The sequence below is a fragment of the Salvelinus alpinus genome, chromosome 7, assembly GCF_045679555.1.
Source record: "Salvelinus alpinus chromosome 7, SLU_Salpinus.1, whole genome shotgun sequence".
In the NCBI taxonomy this organism is placed as follows: domain Eukaryota; kingdom Metazoa; phylum Chordata; class Actinopteri; order Salmoniformes; family Salmonidae; genus Salvelinus; species Salvelinus alpinus.
The window spans coordinates 20508678-20529411 of NC_092092.1; the positions used below are offsets into that span (position 1 = coordinate 20508678).

General features: G+C 42.9%; 1 protein-coding gene across 1 annotated transcript in view; it reads left to right on the forward strand.

The window, feature by feature from the left end:
* itga9 (integrin, alpha 9) overlaps window positions 1-20734 on the forward strand; it is a 134322-nt gene that overhangs the window by 28797 nt on the left and 84791 nt on the right. The window contains exons 6-12 of the mRNA XM_071409365.1: window positions 617-746; window positions 3493-3578; window positions 3721-3783; window positions 4640-4777; window positions 5916-6021; window positions 18330-18424; window positions 20135-20225. Coding sequence (XP_071265466.1) covers window positions 617-746; window positions 3493-3578; window positions 3721-3783; window positions 4640-4777; window positions 5916-6021; window positions 18330-18424; window positions 20135-20225 — 709 coding nt within the window. The remainder of the gene's footprint in view (window positions 1-616; window positions 747-3492; window positions 3579-3720; window positions 3784-4639; window positions 4778-5915; window positions 6022-18329; window positions 18425-20134; window positions 20226-20734) is intronic.

Genomic DNA, 20734 nt, shown 5'->3' on the forward strand with positions numbered 1-20734 from the left:
AGAGGCAGTAGGAAAGACCAGGGATTTTTGTATGTCATGGAAAATGTATGGATAAAAACTACATCATTTTCTTTAGGAATGTTATTAAGTAAAAGTTGTGAAAAATATAAATAGTAAAGTGATGACTTAAGTAGTACTTTAAAGTATTTTTACTTAATTACTTTGCACCACTGTCTATCGGATATGTTCCCTAATGTATAAACAGCAAAAAAAAGAAAACACATGGAATCAGATTTTTGGACTTTCGATGAATACCACCTCCAATGTGGATCTAAATCCTTATCCAAACCCGATCCTCCATATGCAACTTCTGTCTGGATGCTCAGATCAGATTTTTTAGCTCTGAAGTGGTTTTATTGCACATGACCGTTACCATTACAACCACTCCAAAATTTTAAGGAACAGTGACAGGAAATGAACATTGCATCTGTGTGCTACTTCAGAGGCTACATCAGTGTGAATGCGCAAATCTGATATGGGTCACATGTAAAACTATGTGTGGACAGTCAGGAAAAAAAGATTGGCGATATAGAAAGAAATTCCGATTTGGGTTTTTAGGGTGGCTGTGTAAACACAGCCTAATGTTGCAAGATGTATGGTGTGTGGTCAATTTCAGGAGCTGGTGGTGATGGGAGCTCCAGGATCATACTACTGGACAGGAACAGTCAAGGTCTACAACCTGACCTCCAACACCTTCTACAACCCCAACAAAGAAGAAGTCGACTCACACAGATACAGCTATCTAGGTATGTTTCCTTTGATTGATTTAATCGACTAATCACTTATGCAATTGCTCAATCTGTCGGTCAGTCGGTCTTTCAATCAGTTGATTAATTAATAAATAAATAGCCCAATCAATTTATAAATCATCAATCAAATGTATTTACAAAGCCCTTTTTAAATGATAGTACACTTTACACTACACTAACTTGGTGTAGACCCTCAAAGAGCACGAGTAAAATAGTTGACTACCTGACTACCTCATTTATTTGATTGTATTGGCAACTCTGACTGATTCTGTCTTTCTCTCTAGGCTATGCTGTGACTAACCACTATTTCATGTAAAGTCTGACTGTTTCTTTCTCTCTGGGCTATGCTGTGACTAACCACTATTTCATGTAAAATCTGACTGTTTCTTTCTCTCTGGGCTATGCTGTGACTAACCACTATTTCATGTAAAATCTGACTGTTTCTTTCTCTCTGGGCTATGCTGTGACTAACCACTATTTCATGTAAAGTCTGACTGTTTCTTTCTCTCTAGGCTATGCTGTGACTAACCACTATTTCATGTAAAGTCTGACTGTTTCTTTCTCTCTGGGCTATGCTGTGACTAACCACTATTTCATGTAAAATCTGACTGTTTCTTTCTCTCTGGGCTATGCTGTGACTAACCACTATTTCATGTAAAGTCTGACTGTTTCTTTCTCTCTGGGCTATGCTGTGACTAACCACTATTTCATGTAAAGTCTGACTGTTTCTTTCTCTCTGGGCTATGCTGTGACTAACCACTATTTCATGTAAAGTCTGACTGTTTCTTTCTCTCTGGGCTATGCTGTGACTAACCACTATTTCATGTAAAGTCTGACTGTTTCTTTCTCTCTGGGCTATGCTGTGACTAACCACTATTTCATGTAAAATCTGACTGTTTCTTTCTCTCTGGGCTATGCTGTGACTAACCACTATTTCATGTAAAGTCTGACTGTTTCTTTCTCTCTGGGCTATGCTGTGACTAACCACTATTTCATGTAAAGTCTGACTGTTTCTTTCTCTCTGGGCTATGCTGTGACTAACCACTATTTCATGTAAAGTCTGACTGTTTCTTTCTCTCTGGGCTATGCTGTGACTAACCACTATTTCATGTAAAGTCTGACTGTTTCTTTCTCTCTGGGCTATGCTGTGACTAACCACTATTTCATGTAAAGTCTGACTGTTTCTTTCTCTCTGGGCTATGCTGTGACTAACCACTATTCCATGTAAAGTCTGACTGTTTCTTTCTCTCTGGGCTAAGCTGTGACTAACCACTATTTCATGTAAAGTCTGACTGTTTCTTTCTCTCTGGGCTAAGCTGTGACTAACCACTATTTCATGTAAAGTCTGACTGTTTCTTTCTCTCTGGGCTAAGCTGTGACTAACCACTATTTCATGTAAAGTCTGACTGTTTCTTTCTCTCTGGGCTATGCTGTGACTAACCACTATTTCATGTAAAGTCTGACTGTTTCTTTCTCTCTGGGCTAAGCTGTGACTAACCACTATTTCATGTAAAGTCTGACTGTTTCTTTCTCTCTGGGCTATGCTGTGACTAACCACTATTTCATGTAAAGTCTGACTGTTTCTTTCTCTCTGGGCTATGCTGTGACTAACCACTATTTCATGTAAAGTCTGACTGTTTCTTTCTCTCTGGGCTATGCTGTGACTAACCACTATTTCATGTAAAGTCTGACTGTTTCTTTCTCTCTGGGCTATGCTGTGACTAACCACTATTTCATGTAAAGTCTGACTGTTTCTTTCTCTCTGGGCTATGCTGTGACTAACCACTATTTCATGTAAAGTCTGACTGTTTCTTTCTCTCTGGGCTATGCTGTGACTAACCACTATTTCATGTAAAGTCTGACTGTTTCTTTCTCTCTGGGCTATGCTGTGACTAACCACTATTTCATGTAAAATCTGACTGTTTCTTTCTCTCTGGGCTATGCTGTGACTAACCACTATTTCATGTAAAGTCTGACTGTTTCTTTCTCTCTGGGCTATGCTGTGACTAACCACTATTTCATGTAAAGTCTGACTGTTTCTTTCTCTCTGGGCTATGCTGTGACTAACCACTATTTCATGTAAAGTCTGACTGTTTCTTTCTCTCTGGGCTATGCTGTGACTAACCACTATTTCATGTAAAGTCTGACTGTTTCTTTCTCTCTAGGCTATGCTGTGACTAACCACTATTTCATGTAAAGTCTGACTGTTTCTTTCTCTCTGGGCTATGCTGTGACTAACCACTATTTCATGTAAAATCTGACTGTTTCTTTCTCTCTGGGCTATGCTGTGACTAACCACTATTTCATGTAAAGTCTGACTGTTTCTTTCTCTCTGGGCTATGCTGTGACTAACCACTATTTCATGTAAAGTCTGACTGTTTCTTTCTCTCTGGGCTATGCTGTGACTAACCACTATTTCATGTAAAGTCTGACTGTTTCTTTCTCTCTGGGCTATGCTGTGACTAACCACTATTTCATGTAAAGTCTGACTGTTTCTTTCTCTCTGGGCTATGCTGTGACTAACCACTATTTCATGTAAAGTCTGACTGTTTCTTTCTCTCTGGGCTATGCTGTGACTAACCACTATTTCATGTAAAGTCTGACTGTTTCTTTCTCTCTGGGCTATGCTGTGACTAACCACTATTTCATGTAAAGTCTGACTGTTTCTTTCTCTCTGGGCTATGCTGTGACTAACCACTATTTCATGTAAAGTCTGACTGTTTCTGTCTCTCTTTCTCTCTAGGCTATGCTGTGACTGCTGGACACTTCTCCTCTCCTAACTTCATAGATGTGGCTGCAGGAGCTCCACAACACAGTGGAGGAGGAAAAGTATGTACAGGATTTGATTGGTTGTTTTAGGAGGAGTATCATATCTTAGTATTGAATATTTTAACACTGATTTGTTAACACTTTATTTTAACACTGATTTGTTAACACTGTATTTTAACACTGTATCCTCCTTTCCCTCCAGGTTTACATTTTCAGAATAGATGGTGGGTCTTTGGTGAAGATCTTTCAAGCCTCAGGGAAAATGGTATGTGTCTGAAATATGGACCACAGCTATCTACTAGGCTGTTTAACCATTACTACATGACAGTGACATGTTGTTTCTTTAGTGTGTCAGTGGTGATCACTGTTCACTTCTACCATCTGTTAGTATTCTTTGTTATCAGAAATGACATAGGCCTACACTTGAGTGATCATGCTCAATGGAGAGTCTCGACTTAATCAGGGTCTGGGAAACCATGCCCCATGTGTTGTAGAGTACACATACTGTAGCTGGTGCAGGTGAAGCATGGCAGACTGTTAGTTAATGGTTTTCTCAGAAGCACCACACTGTTTATGTGGTTTATGTAAAGTGTTTAGAGCGCTCTAGGCTTGCATCCCAAATTGCACCCATTGGGCTCTGGTCAAAAATAGTACACTATATAGAGAAAGGGGTGCCATTTGGGACACATCCCTAGTCTGGCCACGAACCAGACAGCTAGGGAGGGCAATTCACATGACAAATACATTATACTAGTTCAACATCAATAATCATGTTTCGATGAAAAGACTGATCTGACTAGTGGTGTGTGTGGCTCTGTGGCTGTAGTGGTGTGTCTGTCTGTGTGGCTCTGTGGCTGTAGTGGTGTGTCTGTCTGTGTGGCTCTGTGGTGTGTCTGTCTGTGTGGCTCTGTGGCTGTAGTGGTGTGTCTGTCTCTGTGCCTCTGGCTGTGCTTGGTTATTTTCCAGATGGGCTCTTACTTTTGCTCCAAATTGTGTGAATAGAATAGAATACATGTATATCTTTCTACATTATACACAAGATGAACACAGCGTTATGTATTTTCACTGACCCAATGCTACCTGTCTGTGTGGCTCTGTGGCTGTGCTTGGTTATTTTCCAGATGGGCTCTTACTTTGGCTCCTCATTGTGTGCAGTTGACCTGAACCGGGACGGCCTGTCGGACCTGCTGGTTGGAGCGCCCATGCACAGCACGCTACGGGACGAGGGACAGGTCTCTGTCTACCTCAGCAAGGGCAATGTGAGTGGGATCTGGGTTGGATGGGAATAGAGTTGGAAAATTCTGTGAACTTTCTGAAATGTCCCAGATCTTCCAGAAGTTGTAGGATATTCGGAAGGGAGTGACCAGGTAGAGAATCCTCCAACTAGGAATTCTCTAAATGAGATTTGTGAAAAACATTGGAGATGTACAGTATATTCTAGCCCTCCAGTCAGCCTGTATATAACCCACCATATATAAACATGGCTGCCTATACAGCTTGGTCTCATAGACTAGATGTAAACGTAAATCCACTCAAATGAGTATGATATGTCACGTTTGGTATGGTTACATAATACAGATGGGTACTTAAGGCAAAAATGAAAGTAGGGTGGTTGGTCGGGGTGGCTGAGTTGAGTGTATATTATGACCTCCATACAGAGTGTTTTATCTGTCCATGTCAGACCAGCTTTTTGGTTAACAAAATGTTATTACCTCGAAGAATGTTTGATTTAACAGTGGGGATTATTTAGCTTTGTATAGATTGGTGTCTGTTGTTGATCCTGTTCTATTTATGAGTTATCATTAGGATCTTATAACTAGCTCGTCTTCGGGGTTGTTACTGTGTGTTTGGTTGTTTGAGTTGTTAATGAAAGTCAAGTAACTAAAGAAAGGGGAAAGCAGCCATCTATAACCGATAGAGAAAGTTCCTCAACTGTTATAGTAGAAAGCAGGATGTATTTGAGTTAGTAGTAAGTTATAACCATTCTACTTTAAAGTAAATGGTTGTGTCATGCCGTAACTGCTCCCCTTTTAAAGTAATGGGTTGTGTCACGTCATAACCATTCCACTTTAAAGTAATGGGTTGTGTCACGTCATAACCATTCCACTTTAAAGTAATGGGTTGTGTCACGTCATAACCATTCCACTTTAAAGTAATGGGTTGTGTCACGTCATAACCATTCCACTTTAAAGTAATGGGTTGTGTCACGTCATAACCATTCCACTTTAAAGTAATGGGTTGTGTCACGTCATAACCATTCCACTTTAAAGTAATGGGTTGTGTCACGTCATAACCATTCCACTTTAAAGTAATGGGTTGTGTCACGTCATAACCATTCCACTTTAAAGTAATGGGTTGTGTCACGTCATAACCATTCCCGTTTGACTCTACTTGCAGGGGGTGATGGAGCAGGCTGAACTCTTAAATGGAGATGATGCCTACAATGCACACTTCGGAGAGTGCATCACTGCAATCGGAGACATCGATGATGATGGGTACCAAGGTAAGTGTCTCTCAACTAAGTCACTGTGTTTTCAAGTATAGAATGTATGCTTATATGAAAATGTTAACCCTCCTCAAACCACTATTTAGCACTATTGTTGTATACATACAAAACTTCTGGATGACACATATTAGATTTATGAGAATTGGTCTAGTCTAGTTTTTCTTCCACAATGTTAAACAAACGTTGGATGGTTGTAATACGTATGCTATAAAACCCAAAAAGCTTTTCTCTCAGGGACATTCTGTTTTGATTATTTTGTGGAGAGGGGATCTTGTGCGCCGCCCTCTGGGGCTCCCAAGTGGCACAGCGGTTTTAGGCACTGCATCTCAGTACTTGAGTCGTCACTACAGACACCCTGGTTCGAATCCAGGCTGTATCACAACCGGCCGTGATTGGGAGTCCCATAGGGCGGTGCACAATTGGCCCAGCGTCGTCCGGGTTTGGCCGGTGTAGGCCGTCATTGTAAATAAGTATTTGTTCTTAACTGACTTGCCTAGTTAAATAAAAGTATAAAAAAAATATTCAGTAAGCATAACCCTCTTTCACTCATGTGTATGCACACACACACACACACACACACACACACACACACACACACACACACACACACACACACACACACACACACACACACACACACACACACACACACACACACACACACACACATACACACACACACACACACACACACACACTCACAGACGCAAACACACACCCAGAAATAGCGTACACACAAGCTGCACACTGACACACACACACACAGACAGTCTATTTGTCCTGGCACACTGACATAGTCTAAAGAAGGATTTTCTTGGTGTGTGTAGACTGAAGAGCAGTACCACTCTCTCTCATTATCTGATGAGGAATCTACTGTTAGAACACTGGTATTGTACCCATTAGCAGTATTGTGTGACATTTGAGGGCGGGACTGGAAAAACAAATAACTAATTGTTCAATATGATTCCAACTGTTGAGATGACGCTTAGAGAGGAAATTAGTGATAAATAACATGTTTTACACCCAGCATTTACATTCAATGTTCAGAACATTGGAATAACATTCTTTAGGTTTCTGCTTTCAATTCCCCACATTTGACAATGTAAGAGAAACAGGATGAGGTACTTAGTAGCCCATGTTGTTAAACCACATTATAAACCTTGAAGATTTCCTTATCCATGTTATAATTGTTTTAAAACGTTCACTTTTTTCTTAGGCATGCTATAGCACTGAATAACTGAATAACTGAATAACTATTTTTGTTTTAAAAGGGGAAAGGGCATTTTCCAGCTTTGGTTGCGAAGTGGGATTAAGGGACGTTGTCTGCGCATCAAATGCCACCCTCTTCCCTGCATAGTATACAACTTTTGACCAGGGCCCATTTGGGATGCAGACTTTATGTTCATCCTTTTGCCTTCAGTTTTATGGTTCTGTTTCCACTCTTACAGAGGTTTCACACTGGGGTTTATGGGGACTGACATCACTTAAATGTCTATTAAGAGACTGTAACAACATGTTTCCGAAGCACAGCCCTGCAAAAAAAGACCCAGGGGTCCTGACCATAGAAATAGAATGAATAGATTGGACGTCTCCATTCATGTCAATGATGGCATAATGGGTGGACTGGCAGACCTTTTGAGTATACCCATGCCATGAATTAAAAGCAGGAAGTGTACCCTTCAATCTGTGCTGTGATTTGTTGAGTCAACTCAACTGACATTGCAAAAAATACATGTCATTGCATGAGCCACATCAGATAGAATCATTTGAATTACCATTCTATATTACTTGTTGATAGAACACTCCATATAACCATGGAAATTATTGCATTACAATACCAGGTAGCCAATGCAAGTGGACCCATGAGTTTACCAGTCAAATTGCCATAGTTAGAGCTTCCAAGCCTGTTCTATTCAGAGGCGTCATGCCCATAGGCAGCACAGGGGCACGTGCCCCTTCAGATTTGTCCTGTTTAAAAATATATATATAATTTTTTATATATATTTTTTTTGTACTACTAGCCACTTAAGAATTTCATGAAGTTGGCTTTAGCTAGCCCAGATAGGTTCTCCCAACCTCATAACTACACTTAACCAAAAAATATGAACGCAACATGTAGTGTTGGTTTCATGAGTTGAAATAAAATATTCTCAGAAATGTTCAATACACACATAAAGCTTATTTCTCTCGAAATTTCCACAAATTTGTTTACATCCCTGTTCGTAAGCATCCCTGGTATATCAAGAAGCTGATTAAACAGCATGATCATTACACAGGTGTTGGGGACAATAAAAGGCTAAATCAAATCAAATTGTATTTCTCACATGTGCCGAATGCAACAGATGTAGACCTTACAGTGAAATGCTTACTTACAAGCTCTTAACCAACAATGCAGTTTTAATAAAATACCAACAAAAAAAGTAAGAGATAAGAATAACAAATAATTAAAGAGCAGCAGTAAATATCAATAGCGGGGCTATATACAGGGGGTACCGGTACAGAGTCAATGTGCGGGGTGGTGGAGGGGGGTGGGCTATGACTAGGGTGGCTGGAGTCTTGACAATTTTTAGGGCCTTCTTCTGACACCACCTGGTATAGAGGTCTTGCATGGCAGGAAGCTTGGCCCCAGTGATGTACTGGGCCGTAAGCACTACCCTCTGTAGTGCCTTGCGGTCAGGATGCTCTCGATGGTGTAGCTGTAAAACCTTTTGAGGATCTGAGGACTCATGACAACTTTTTTCAGTCTCCAGGTCTGATCTCCTCCCTATAGGCTGTCTCATCGTTGTCGGTGATCAGGCCTTCCGCTGTTGTGTCATCAGCAAACTTAATGATGGTGTTGGAGTCGTGCCTGGCCGTGCAGTCATGAGTGAACAGGGAGTACAGGAGGGGGCTGAGCACGCACCCCTGAGGGGCGCCCGTGTTGAGGATCAGCGTGGCGGATGTGTTGTTACCTACACTTACCACCTGGGGGCGGCCCATCAGGAAGTCCAGGATCGAGTTGCAGAGTGAGGTGTTTAGTCCCAGGGTCCTTAGCTTAGTGATGAGCTTTGAGGGCACTATGGTGTTGAACGCTGAGCTGTAGTCAATGAATAGCATTCTCACATAGGTGTTCCTTTTGTCCAGGTGTGAAAGGGAATTGTGGAGTGCATAGAGATTGCATCATCTGTGGATCTTTTGGTGCAGTATGCAAATTGGAGTGGGTCTAGGGCAGGTATTCCCAAACTTAATACCCCCGGGGTACGCGCAATGCCGTTGGGGGTAGGCCAAATAAAAATGTGATTTACATTTTACATTTTTAAATAAAAATAACACGTTTTTTTTTTTAACTTTTTTTTCTTCACATTTCCAAGCAGTTTATTTATATTTTCCAACAGGGCTATACATTTGGGTGAGTTTTTTCTCTCGCCTGAGTAGCCTCGTTTCACTGCCAAAAATAAAATTAAGCCATCTAGTTAGTGTTCAGCAAAATAACAACACAATGTCAAATACAGGTAATTAACATCCAATCACATTAACCGTTCTCTTTCGCGGTAATTCCACAAATGTAGCCAAATGTAGCTGCTGCTCATGTTGGTATTCGTACTGATGGCGCAAAAGCCATGACAGGGAGACATAGTGTAGTGGTCACGCGCGTGCAAGCAGTTGCTCCCGACTCCACTTGGGTACACTGCAGCATCTTCCGAGAGGCTCTTGCTGCCAAAGGAATGCATGACAGCTTGAAAGACGTTTTGGACACTACAGTGGAAATGGTTAACTTTGTTAAAGCAAGGCCCCTGAACTCTCGTGTATTTTCTGCACTATGCAATGATATGGGCAGCGACCATGTAACGCTTTTACAACATACAGAAATGCGCTGGTTATCAAGGGGGAAAGTATTGACACGTTTTTTTAAATTGAGAGACGAGCTTAAAGTTTTCTTTACTGACCATAATTTTCACTTGTCTGACCGCTTGCATGATGACAAGTTTCTCACACGACTGGCCTATCTGGGTGATGTTTTTTCTCGCCGGAATGATCTGAATCTAGGATTACAGGGACTCTCCACAACTATATTCAATGTGTGGGACAAAATTGAGGATATGATTAAGAAGTTGGAGCTCTTCTCTGTCTCGATTAACAAGGACAACACACAGGTCTTTCCATCATTGTATGGTTTGTTGTGTGCAAATAAACTCAAGCTTACGGACAATTTCAAATGTGATATAGCGAAGCACCTTAGTGAGTTGGCTATTCAATTATGCAGGTACTTTCCCGAAACAGATGACACAAACAACTGGATTTGTTATCCCTTTTGTGCCCTGCCTCCAGTCTACTTACCGATATCTGAACAAGAGACCCTCATCGAAATTGCAACAAGCGGTTCTGTGAAAATTTTATTTAATCAAAAGCCACTTCCAGATTTCTGGATAGTGCTGCGCTCAGAGTATCCTGCCTTGGCAAATCGCGCTGTTAAGACACTGATTCCCTTTGCAACCACGTACCTATGTGAGAGTGGATTCTCAGCCCTCACTAGCATGAAAACTAATACAGGCACAGACTGTGTGGAAAATTATTTAAGTCTGAGACTCTCTCCAACACCACCCAACATTGCAAAGTTATTTGCATCCTTTCAAGGACACCCTTCTCATTAACCTGTGGTGAGATATTCACAGTTTTCAGTGAACAAATAACGTTTTTTATGTAAGATGACTAAATAAAGAGCAAAATGATTGATTATTATTATATTAATATTTGTGCCCTGGTCCTATAAGAGCTCTTTGTCATTTCCCATGAGCCGGGTTGTGACAAAAACTCACACTCATTCTTATGTTTAATAAATGTATTGTATATTGTGTGTGTGTGGCAGGCTTACAATGATGGCAAAAAAACTACATCTGAGAGTGTGCTGACCCTGGTGCTAGAGGGGGTACGCAGCTGGAGGTTGAATGTTTGAAGGGGTATGGGACTACAAAAAATTTGGGAACTACTGGTCTAGGGTTTCTGGGATAATGGTGTTGATGTGAGCCATGACCAGCCTGTCAAAGCATTTCATGGCTACAGACGTGAGTGCTACGTGTCGGTAATCATTTAGGCAGGTTACCTTAGTGTTTTTGGCCACAGGTGGTCTGCTTGAAACATGTTGGTATTACAGACTCAGACAGGGAGAGGTTGAAAATGTCAGTGAAGACACTTGCCAGTTGGTCAGCGCATGCTCGGAGTACACGTCCTGGTAATCCATCTGGCCCTGCGGCCTTGTGAATGTTGACCTGTTTGAAGGTCTTATTCACATTGGCTGCGGAGAGCGTGATCACTCAGTCGTCCGGAACAGCTAACGCTCTCATGCATGTTGAAGGGGTACTTGCCTTGAAGCGAGCATAGAAGTTATTTAGCTCGTCTGGTATGCTCGTGTCACTGGGCAGCTCTCGGCTGTGCTTCCCTTTGTAGTCTGTAATAGCTTACAAGCCCTGCCACATCCGATGAGCGTCGGAGAAGGTGAAGTACGATTCGATCTTAGTCCTGTATTGGCGCTTTGCCTGTTTGATGGTTCGTCGTAGGGCATAGCGGGATTTCTTCTAAGCTTCCGGGTTAGTCCCACTCCTTGAAAGCGGCAGCTCTACCCTTTAGCTCAGTGCGAATGTTGCCTGTAATCCATGGCTTCTGGTTGGGGTATATACGTAGTCACTGTGGGGACGACGTCCTCGATGCACTTATTGATAAAGCCAGTGACTGATGTGGTGTACTCCTCAATGCCATCGGAAGAATCCTGGAACATATTCCAGTCTGTGCTAGCAAAGCAGTCCTGTAGTTTAGCATCTGCTTCATCTGACCACTTTTTTATAGACCGAGTCACTGGTGCTTCCTGCTTTAATTTTGGCTTGTAAGCAGGAATCAGGCGGATAGATTTATGGCCAGATTTGCCAAATGGAGGGCGAGGGAGAGCTTTGTATGGGTCTCTGTGTGTGGAGTAAAGGTGGTCTAGATTTTTTCCCCCTCTGGTTGCACATTTAACATGCTGATAGAAATTAGGTAAAACTGATTTAAGTTTCCCTGCATTAAAGTCCCCTGCCACTAGGAGTGCCAGCTCTGGATGAGCGTCTTCCTGTTTGCTTATGGCGGTATACAGCTCATTGAGTGCAGTTTTAGTGCCAGCATCGGTCTGTGGTGGTATGTAGACAGCTTCGAAAAATACAGATGAAAACTCTCTAGGTAGATAGTGTGGTCTACAGCTTATCATGACATACTCTACCTCAGGTGAGCAAAACCTTGAGATTTCCTTAGATATCGTGGACCAGCTGTTCTTCACATACAGTTGAAGTCGGAAGTTTACATACACCTTAGCCAAATACATTTAAACTCAGTTTAAACTCACAATTCCTGACATTTAATCCTAGTAAAAATGCCCTTTCTTAGGTCAGTTAGGATCACCACTTTATTTTAAGAATGTGAAATGTCAGAATAATAGTAGAGAGAATGATTTATTTCACTTTTTATTTATTTGATCACATTCCCAGTGGGTCAGAAGTTTACATGCACTCAATTAGTATTTGGTAGCATTGCCTTTAAATTGTTTAACTTGGGTCAAACGTTTCGGGTAGCCTTCCACAAGCTTCCCACAATAAGTTAGGTGAATTTTGGCCCATTCCTCCTGACAGAGCTGGTGTAACTGAGTCAGGTTTGAAGGCCTCCTTGCTCGCACACGCTTTTTCAGTTCTGCCCACCAATTTTCTGTGGGATTGAGGTCAGGTGTTTGTGATGGCCACTCCAATAACTTGACTTTGTTGTCCTTAAGCCATTTTGCCACAACTTTGGGAGTATGCTTGGGGTCATTGTCCATTTGGAAGACCCATTTGCGACCAAGCTTTAACTTCCTGACGGATGTCTTGAGATTCAATATATCCACATAATTTTTCTCCCTCATGATGCCATCTATTTTGTGAAGTGCACCAGTCCCTCCAGCAGCAAAGCACCCCCACAACATGATGCTGCTTCACGGTTGGGATGGTGTTATTTGGCTTGCAAGCCTCCCCCTTTTTCCTCCAAACGTAACGATGGTCATTATGGCCAAACAGTTATATTTTTGTTTCAACAGACTAGAGGACATTTATCCAAAAAGTACGATCTTTGTCACCATGTGCAGTTGCAAACCGTAGTCTGGCTTTTTTATGGCGGTTTTGGAGCAGTGGCTTCTTCCTTGCTGAGCGGCCTTTCAGGTTATGTCGATATAGGACTTGTTTTACTGTGGATATAGATACTTTTGTACCTATTTCCTCCAGCAAGGTCCTTTGCTGCTGTTCTGGGATTGATTTGCACTTTTCGCACCAAAGTACGTTCATCTCCAGGAGACAGAACGCGTCTCCTTCCTGAGTGGTATGACGGCTGCGTGGTCCCATGGTGTTTATACTTGCACACGATTGTTTGTACAGATGAATGTGGTACCTTCAGGCGTTTGGAAGTTGTATCAAGGATGAACCAGACTTGTGGAGGTCTACAATTGTTTTTCTGAGGTCTTGGCTGATTTATTTTGATTTTCCCATGATGTCAAGCAAAGAGGCACTGAGTTTGAAGGTAGGCCTTGAAATACATCCATAGGTACACCTCCAATTGACTCAAATGATGTCAATTAGCCTATCAGAAGCTTCTAAAGCCATGACATTCTTTTCTGGAATTTTCCAAGCTGTATAAAGGCACAGTCAACTTAGTGTATGTTAACTTCTGACCCACTGGAATTGTGATACAGTGAATTATAAGTGAAATAATCTGTCTGTAAACAATTGTTGGAAAAATTACTTGTGTCATGCACAAAGTAGATGTCCTAACCGACTTGCCAAAACTATAGTTTGTTAACAAGAAATTTGTGGAGTGGTTGAAAAACGAGTTTTAATGACTCCAACATAAGTGTATGTAAACTTCCGACTTCAACTGTATATGCATAGGCCCCCACCTCGTGTCTTACCAGAGGCTGCTGTTCTGTCCTGCCGATGGAGTGTATAACCCGCGAGCTGTATGTTCTTAATGTCGTCGTTCAGCCATGACTTGGTTGAAACATAAGATATTACAGTTTTTAATGTACCGTTGGTAAGATATATGTGCTTTCAGCTCGTCCCATTTATTTTCCAGTGATTAGCTAGCTGGAGGCAAAGGCAGATTAGCCACTCGTCACCTGATCCTCACAAGGCACCCTGATCTTTTTACACGAAATCTCAGTTTCCTTCTCCAGCGAATCCCGGGGATCGAGGCATGGTCAGGTGTCTGTAGTAGTATATCCCTCCCGTCCAACTCATTGAAGAAGAACTCTTTGTCCAGTTTGAGGTGAGCAATCGCAGTTCTGATGTCCAGAAGCTCTTTTCAGTCATAAGAGATGGTAGCAGCAACATTATGTACAAATCAAGTTACGAACAACGCGAAAAAACAAACAATATAGCATGGTTGGTTAAGAGCCGGAAAGACGGCAGACCTCCCCTCCGGGCGCCATCGTAATACTCTAAAATGTGCAGTTTTGTCACACAACACAATGCTACAGATTTCTCAAGATTTAGGGAGCGTGCAATTGGCATGCTGACTGCAGGAATGTCCTTCAGAGCTGTTGCCAGAGAATTTAATTTCTCTACCATAAGCCACCTCCAACATCGTTTTAGAGAATTTGGCAGTACGTCCAACCTGCTTCACATCTGCAGACCACGTGTAACCACACCAGCCCAGGACCTCCACATCTGGTTTCTTCACCTGAGGGATTGTCTGAGACCAGCCACCCATACAGCTGATGAAACTGTGGGTTTGCACAACCAAAGACTTTCTGCACAAACTGTCAGAAACCATCTCAGGGAAGCTGATCTGCGTGCTCGTTGTCCTCACCAGGGTTTTGACCTGACTGCAGTTTGGCATCGTAACCGACTTCAGTGGGCAAATGCTCACCTTCGATGGCCACTGGCATGCTGGAGAAGTGTGCTTTTCACAGATTAATCCCGGTTTCAACTGTATCGGGCAGATGGCAGACAGCGTGTATGGCTATGTGTGTGGCAGTGGGGTTATAAATTATGGACAAAGAACAATTGCATTTTATCGATGGCAATTTGAATGCACAGAGATACCGTGACGAGATCATGAGGCCCATTGTCGTGCCATTCCTCCGCCGCCGTCATCTCATGTTTCAACATGATAATGCACAGCCCCATGTCGCAAGGATCTGTACACAATTCCTGGAACCTGAAAATGTCCCAGTTCTCACCAGACCTGGATACATCTAGCATGTTTGCGATGCTCTGGATTGATGTGTACGGCAGCGTGTTCCAGTTCCCGCCAATATCCAGCAACAGACATAAATCAATCAATGAAATGTATTCCTAAAGCCCTTCTTACATCAGCTGATGTTACAAAGTGCTGTACAGAAACCCAGCCTAAAACCCGAAACAGCAAGCAATGCAGGTGTAGAAGCATGGTGCATAGGAAAAACTCCCTAGAAAGGCCGGAACCTAGGAAGAAAGCTAGAGAGGAACCAGACTATGAGGGGTGGCCAGTCCTCTTCTGGCTGTGCCGGGTGGAGATTATAACAGAACATGGTCAAGATGTTCAAATGTTCATAGATGACCAGCAGGGTCAAATAATAATAATCACAGTGTTTGTCGAGGGTGCAACAGGTCAGGACCCCAGGAGCAAATGTCAGTTGGCTTTTCATAGCCAATCATTCAGAGTATCTCTACCATTCTTGCTGAGGAGTGGGACAACATTCCACAGGCCAGAATAAACAGCCTGATCAACTTTATGCGAAGGAGATGTCGTGCTGCATGAGGCAAATGGAGGTCATACCAGATACTGACTGGTTTTCTGATCCACACCCCAAATATTTCTTTAAGGTACACGACATGACCAAAAGTATGTGGACACCTACTTGTCGAACATCTCATTCCAAAATCATGGGCATTAATATGGAGTTGGTCCCCTCTTTGCTGCTGTAACAGCCTCCACTCTTCTGTGAAGGCTTTCTACTAGATGTTGGAACATTGCTTTGGAGACTTGGTTCCATTCAGCCACGAGCATTAGTGAGGTCGGGCACTGATGTTGGGTGATTAGGTCTGGCTCGTAGTCGGTGTTCCAATTCATCCCATAGGTGTTCGATGGGGTTGAGGTCAGGGCACTGTGCAGGCCAGTCAAGTTCTTCCACACCGATCTCGACAAACCATTTCTGTATGAACCTCCCTTTGGTCCTTCCCCAAACTGTTTCCACAAAGTTGGAAGCACAGAATTGTCTAGAATGTCATTGTATGCTGTAGCTTTAAGATTTCCCAACACTGGAACTAAGGGGCCTAGCCCGGACCATGAAAAACAGCCCCAGACCATTATTCCTCCTCCACCAAACTTTACAGTTGGTACTATGCAGTGGGGCAAACCCAGATTCATCCGTCGGACTGCCAGATTGTGAAGCGTGATTCATCACTCCAGAAAACGCGTTTCCACTGCTCTAGAGTCCAATGGTGGCGGCCTTTACACCACTCCATCCGATGCTTGGCATTGCGCATGGTCATCTTAGGCTTGTGTGCGGTGGCTCGGCCATGGAAGCCCATTTCATAAAGCTCCCGACGAACAGTTTTTGTACTGACGTTCCTTCCAGAGGCAGTTTGGAACTCAGGAGTGAGTGCTGCAACCAAGGACAGTTGATTTTACGTGCTACGCAAATCAGCACTTGGTGGTCCCATTCTGTGAGTTTGTGTGGCCTACCACTTCGCGGCTGAGCCGTTGTTGCTCCTAGACGTTTCCACTTCACAATAACAGCACATACAGTTGACCGGGGAAGCTCTAGCAGGGCTAGCTGACTAACTGACTTGTTGGAAAGGCGGCATCCTATGACGGTGCCACGTTGAAAGTCACTGAGCTCTTCAGCAAGACCATTCTGCTGCCAATGTTTGTCTATGGAGATTGCATGTCTGTGTGCAAGATTTTATACATCTGTCAGCAGCGGGTGTGGCTGAAATAGCAGAATCCACTAATTTGAAGGGGTGTCCACATACTTTTGTATATATAGTGTATCTGTGACCAACAGATGCATATCTGTATTCCCAGTCATGTGAAATCCATAGATTAGGGCCTTTATTTCAATTGACTGATTTCCATAAATGAACTGTAACTCAGTAAAATCTTTAAAATTGTTGCATGTTGCGTTTTTTTGTTGCTGTTCTGTGCAGTTAGTAAGAAGCTATTTCAGGCTATCAATCAAGTTAGAGTAGCTAGCTTGTCTAACTATCGCAGCTGGCATGCCTGCTGGGTTGGTAGACTAGAAAAGCTAAATGTACTGAATAAGACTCACATTCCTTTCAATCTTTTAGCAGAGAAGCATATTTAGTTTCTTTAAAAAAGAACCGCGGGCCTCCCGGGTGGCGCAGTGGTCTAGAGCACTGCATCGCAGTGCTATGCTGCGCCACCAGAGTCTGGGTTCGCGCCCAGGCTCTGTCGCAGCCGGCCGCGACCGGGAGGTCCGTGGGGCGACGCACAATTGGCTTAGCGTCGTCCGGGTTAGGGAGGGTTTGGCCGGTAGGGATATCCTTGTCTCATCGCGCTCCAGCGACTCCTGTGGCGGGCCGGGCGCAGTGCGCGCTAACCGAGGGGGGCGGGTGCACGGTGTTTCCTCCGACACATTGGTGCGGCTGGCTTCCGGGTTGGAGGCGCGCTGTGTTAAGAAGCAGTGCGGCTTGGTTGGGTTGTGCTTCGGAGGACGCATGACTTTCGACCTTCGTCTCTCCCGAGCCCGTACGGGAGTTGTAGCGATGAGACAAGATAGTAATTACTAGCGATTGGATACCACGAAAATTGGGGAGAAAAGGGGATAAAATTTAAAAATAAAAAAAATAAATAAAGAACCGCACAGTGTTTAATAGTCACATGTACAGGGTTGCAGGTGTGATTGCAGGGTACAGTGAAAATCATATGGTGAAAGGTTGACCGCTCAAGAGGTATGCTCAGATATGAATTACGTGTAATGATTATGGCTATAGATTGCAGGAAAAAGCTGTTTCAGGTGTTTTAAAAATGCGAAATTCTCCAACTTACGGATGGGGTGCCTAACCCATTCAGGTCAACCCCCAGCGATCCTCACATACTTTGTGCCCCCTCAGATTTTTAGGGTGCATGACGACGCTGTTTCTATTCATTCTATTTCTATGGTCCTGACACACACAAAGCAACTTCTTGAACAGCAGTTGGAATCCAGTCTTGTTGGTTCTTAACTTTCTTGTTAATTTTCTGTAGACGAGTAATACTGAACTCTTTCTCTCTGTGTGTATGTCTTTGTCTCTCTGCCTCTGTCCTATTCTCTCTCTCTCCCCATCTCTCTCTAGATGTGGCCATAGGAGCACCCAAAGAGGATGACTACGGTGGAGCAGTCTACATTTACCATGGCGATGCCACAGGAATTGTCAACAAATATTCTATGGTAAAGGCACTTTCAATGTTTAGACACAACAAGTAATCAACTTCAAATCAAGTCTTGGGTAGATAATAAGTCTTGGGTAGATAATATGCCACCATCATAGGCTCTTTTGGAGGAAGAGATACTAGAAAGTCAAGAAACAATTCATCTTAAGCCAATTGAGACATTATGTCCCCTGTGTTTGAGACCAACAACATAAAATATCATCATCATCTTCATCTGTTTTTAATTTCTAGTTTAGTCCACACACACACACACACACACACACACACACACACACACACACACACACACACACACACACACACACACACACACACACACACACACACACACACACACACACACACACACACACACACACACACACACACACACACACACACACACACACACACACACACACACACACACACACACACACACATGTTTGTTTTACAAACAATTGATTCCCATTTGCAATCCTATTTTCCTTAACCTAACCCTAATCCTAACCCTAAACCACTAACCTTAATCCTAACCCTAACTCTTAAACCTAAAATAGTATTTTCTCTTGTGGGGACCGGTAAAATGTTCTTAATATTCCTTGTTTTACTATCCTTGTGAGGACTTCTGGTCCCCACAAGGATAGTGAAACCAAACACACACACACTGCATTGTGTTAGCAACAAGGATAACATCACAGCTCCATCTGTGTTGACACAGCAGCACTATTACTCTCTGGGTGAATCTCAAATGACACCCTATTCCCTATAGTACAATGTTTTTGACTAGAGCCCTATGTGCACTAAATAGGGAATAGGGTTCCATTTGGGAAGCATCCTCTGACTAACGTGTCATAAAGACCCAGGTGGTAATGTTATCCTGGGAAGAGATTTTCCACTCATCTAATACGAATACACACACACAGGAGTGTGTTTTCAATAGCTTGGAAGCCAGAACAAAAGATCCCCACAATGGATATTAGCCCCATGAAACAATATTATAGAGTGTGAGTCCCAAATGGCACCCATATATAGTGCACTACTTTTCACCAGAGCCAATAGGTCCCAGGTCAAAACTAGTGCACTGCATAGGGTCCCATTTGAAACAGTCACAGTAGTTCTTCATTTCTATTTACTGAGAGATACAGGATGAGGTGAAATGTAAAAGTCCACTTCCCTCTCAAACCGTAACCTTACTCAGTGTTGTTGTTAGATTAAAGCTCAGACAGTGGTGTGTTATGGTAGCAGTAACAGACACAGTTGTCTGTTATGGTAGCAGTAACAGACACAGTGGTCTGTTTCGGTAGCAGGCACAGCCACAGTGGTCTGTTATGGTATCTCTAAGTAAATAGAAATGAAGGACTACTGTGACTGTGTTTCAAATGGGACACAGTGGTCTCAGTGGTAGCATTATCAGACACAGTGGTCTCAGTGGTAGCATTAACAGACACAGTGGTCTCAGTGGTAGCATTAACAGACACAGTGGTCTCAGTGGTAGCATTATCAGACACAGTGATCTGTTATGGTAGCAGTAACAGACACAGTGGTCTGTTTTAGTAGCGGAAGCAAAAACATGCTTGACTGTTGTGAGACAGTGTGATGCTGATCCCTCCTGCTACAGTAATGTGTTCGCTAGTGTTGGTCTGACAGGTCAGTCTGTGTGTGTGTACTTGCGTGCATGTTTGTGTGTGTGTGTATTCTATCTCACGTTTTATATAATTCATTGCAGAGGCTGTCTGGACGGAGTGTAAACCCCGCCTTCCAGATGTTCGGCCAATCAATATCTGGCAATGTGGACATGGACGGCAATGGATATCTAGGTACTGTCACAATATACAGTACAATACATAGAATGAAGAATTGGCGTGCTCAACTGAAAAGTTTGTAGTAACAAAAACTCTTTGGGTGCCGGATTCAAAAGGGATACACTGTTAAAAAAAAAAAAAAAAAAACATTCTTAAAGATGAACTTAAATAATATTTCAGTGAGTGCAGGTTTTTCCTTTGTACAGTACAAAACAGATGATACAACGTAGCCAACACTAGGTTCAGGGTTAATGATGTATGTAGGGCCTACAGCTCCACTAGGTTCAGGGTTAATGATGTGCATAGGGCCTACAGCTCCACTAGGTTCAGGGTTAATGATGTACGTAGGGGCTACAGCTCCACTAGGTTCAGGGTTAATGATGTACGTAGGGCCTACAGCTCCACTAGGTTCAGGGTTAATGATGTACGTAGGGCCTACAGCTCCACTAGGTTCAGGGTTAATGATGTACGTAGGGGCTACAGCTCCACTAGGTTCAGGGTTAATGATGTACGTAGGGCCTACA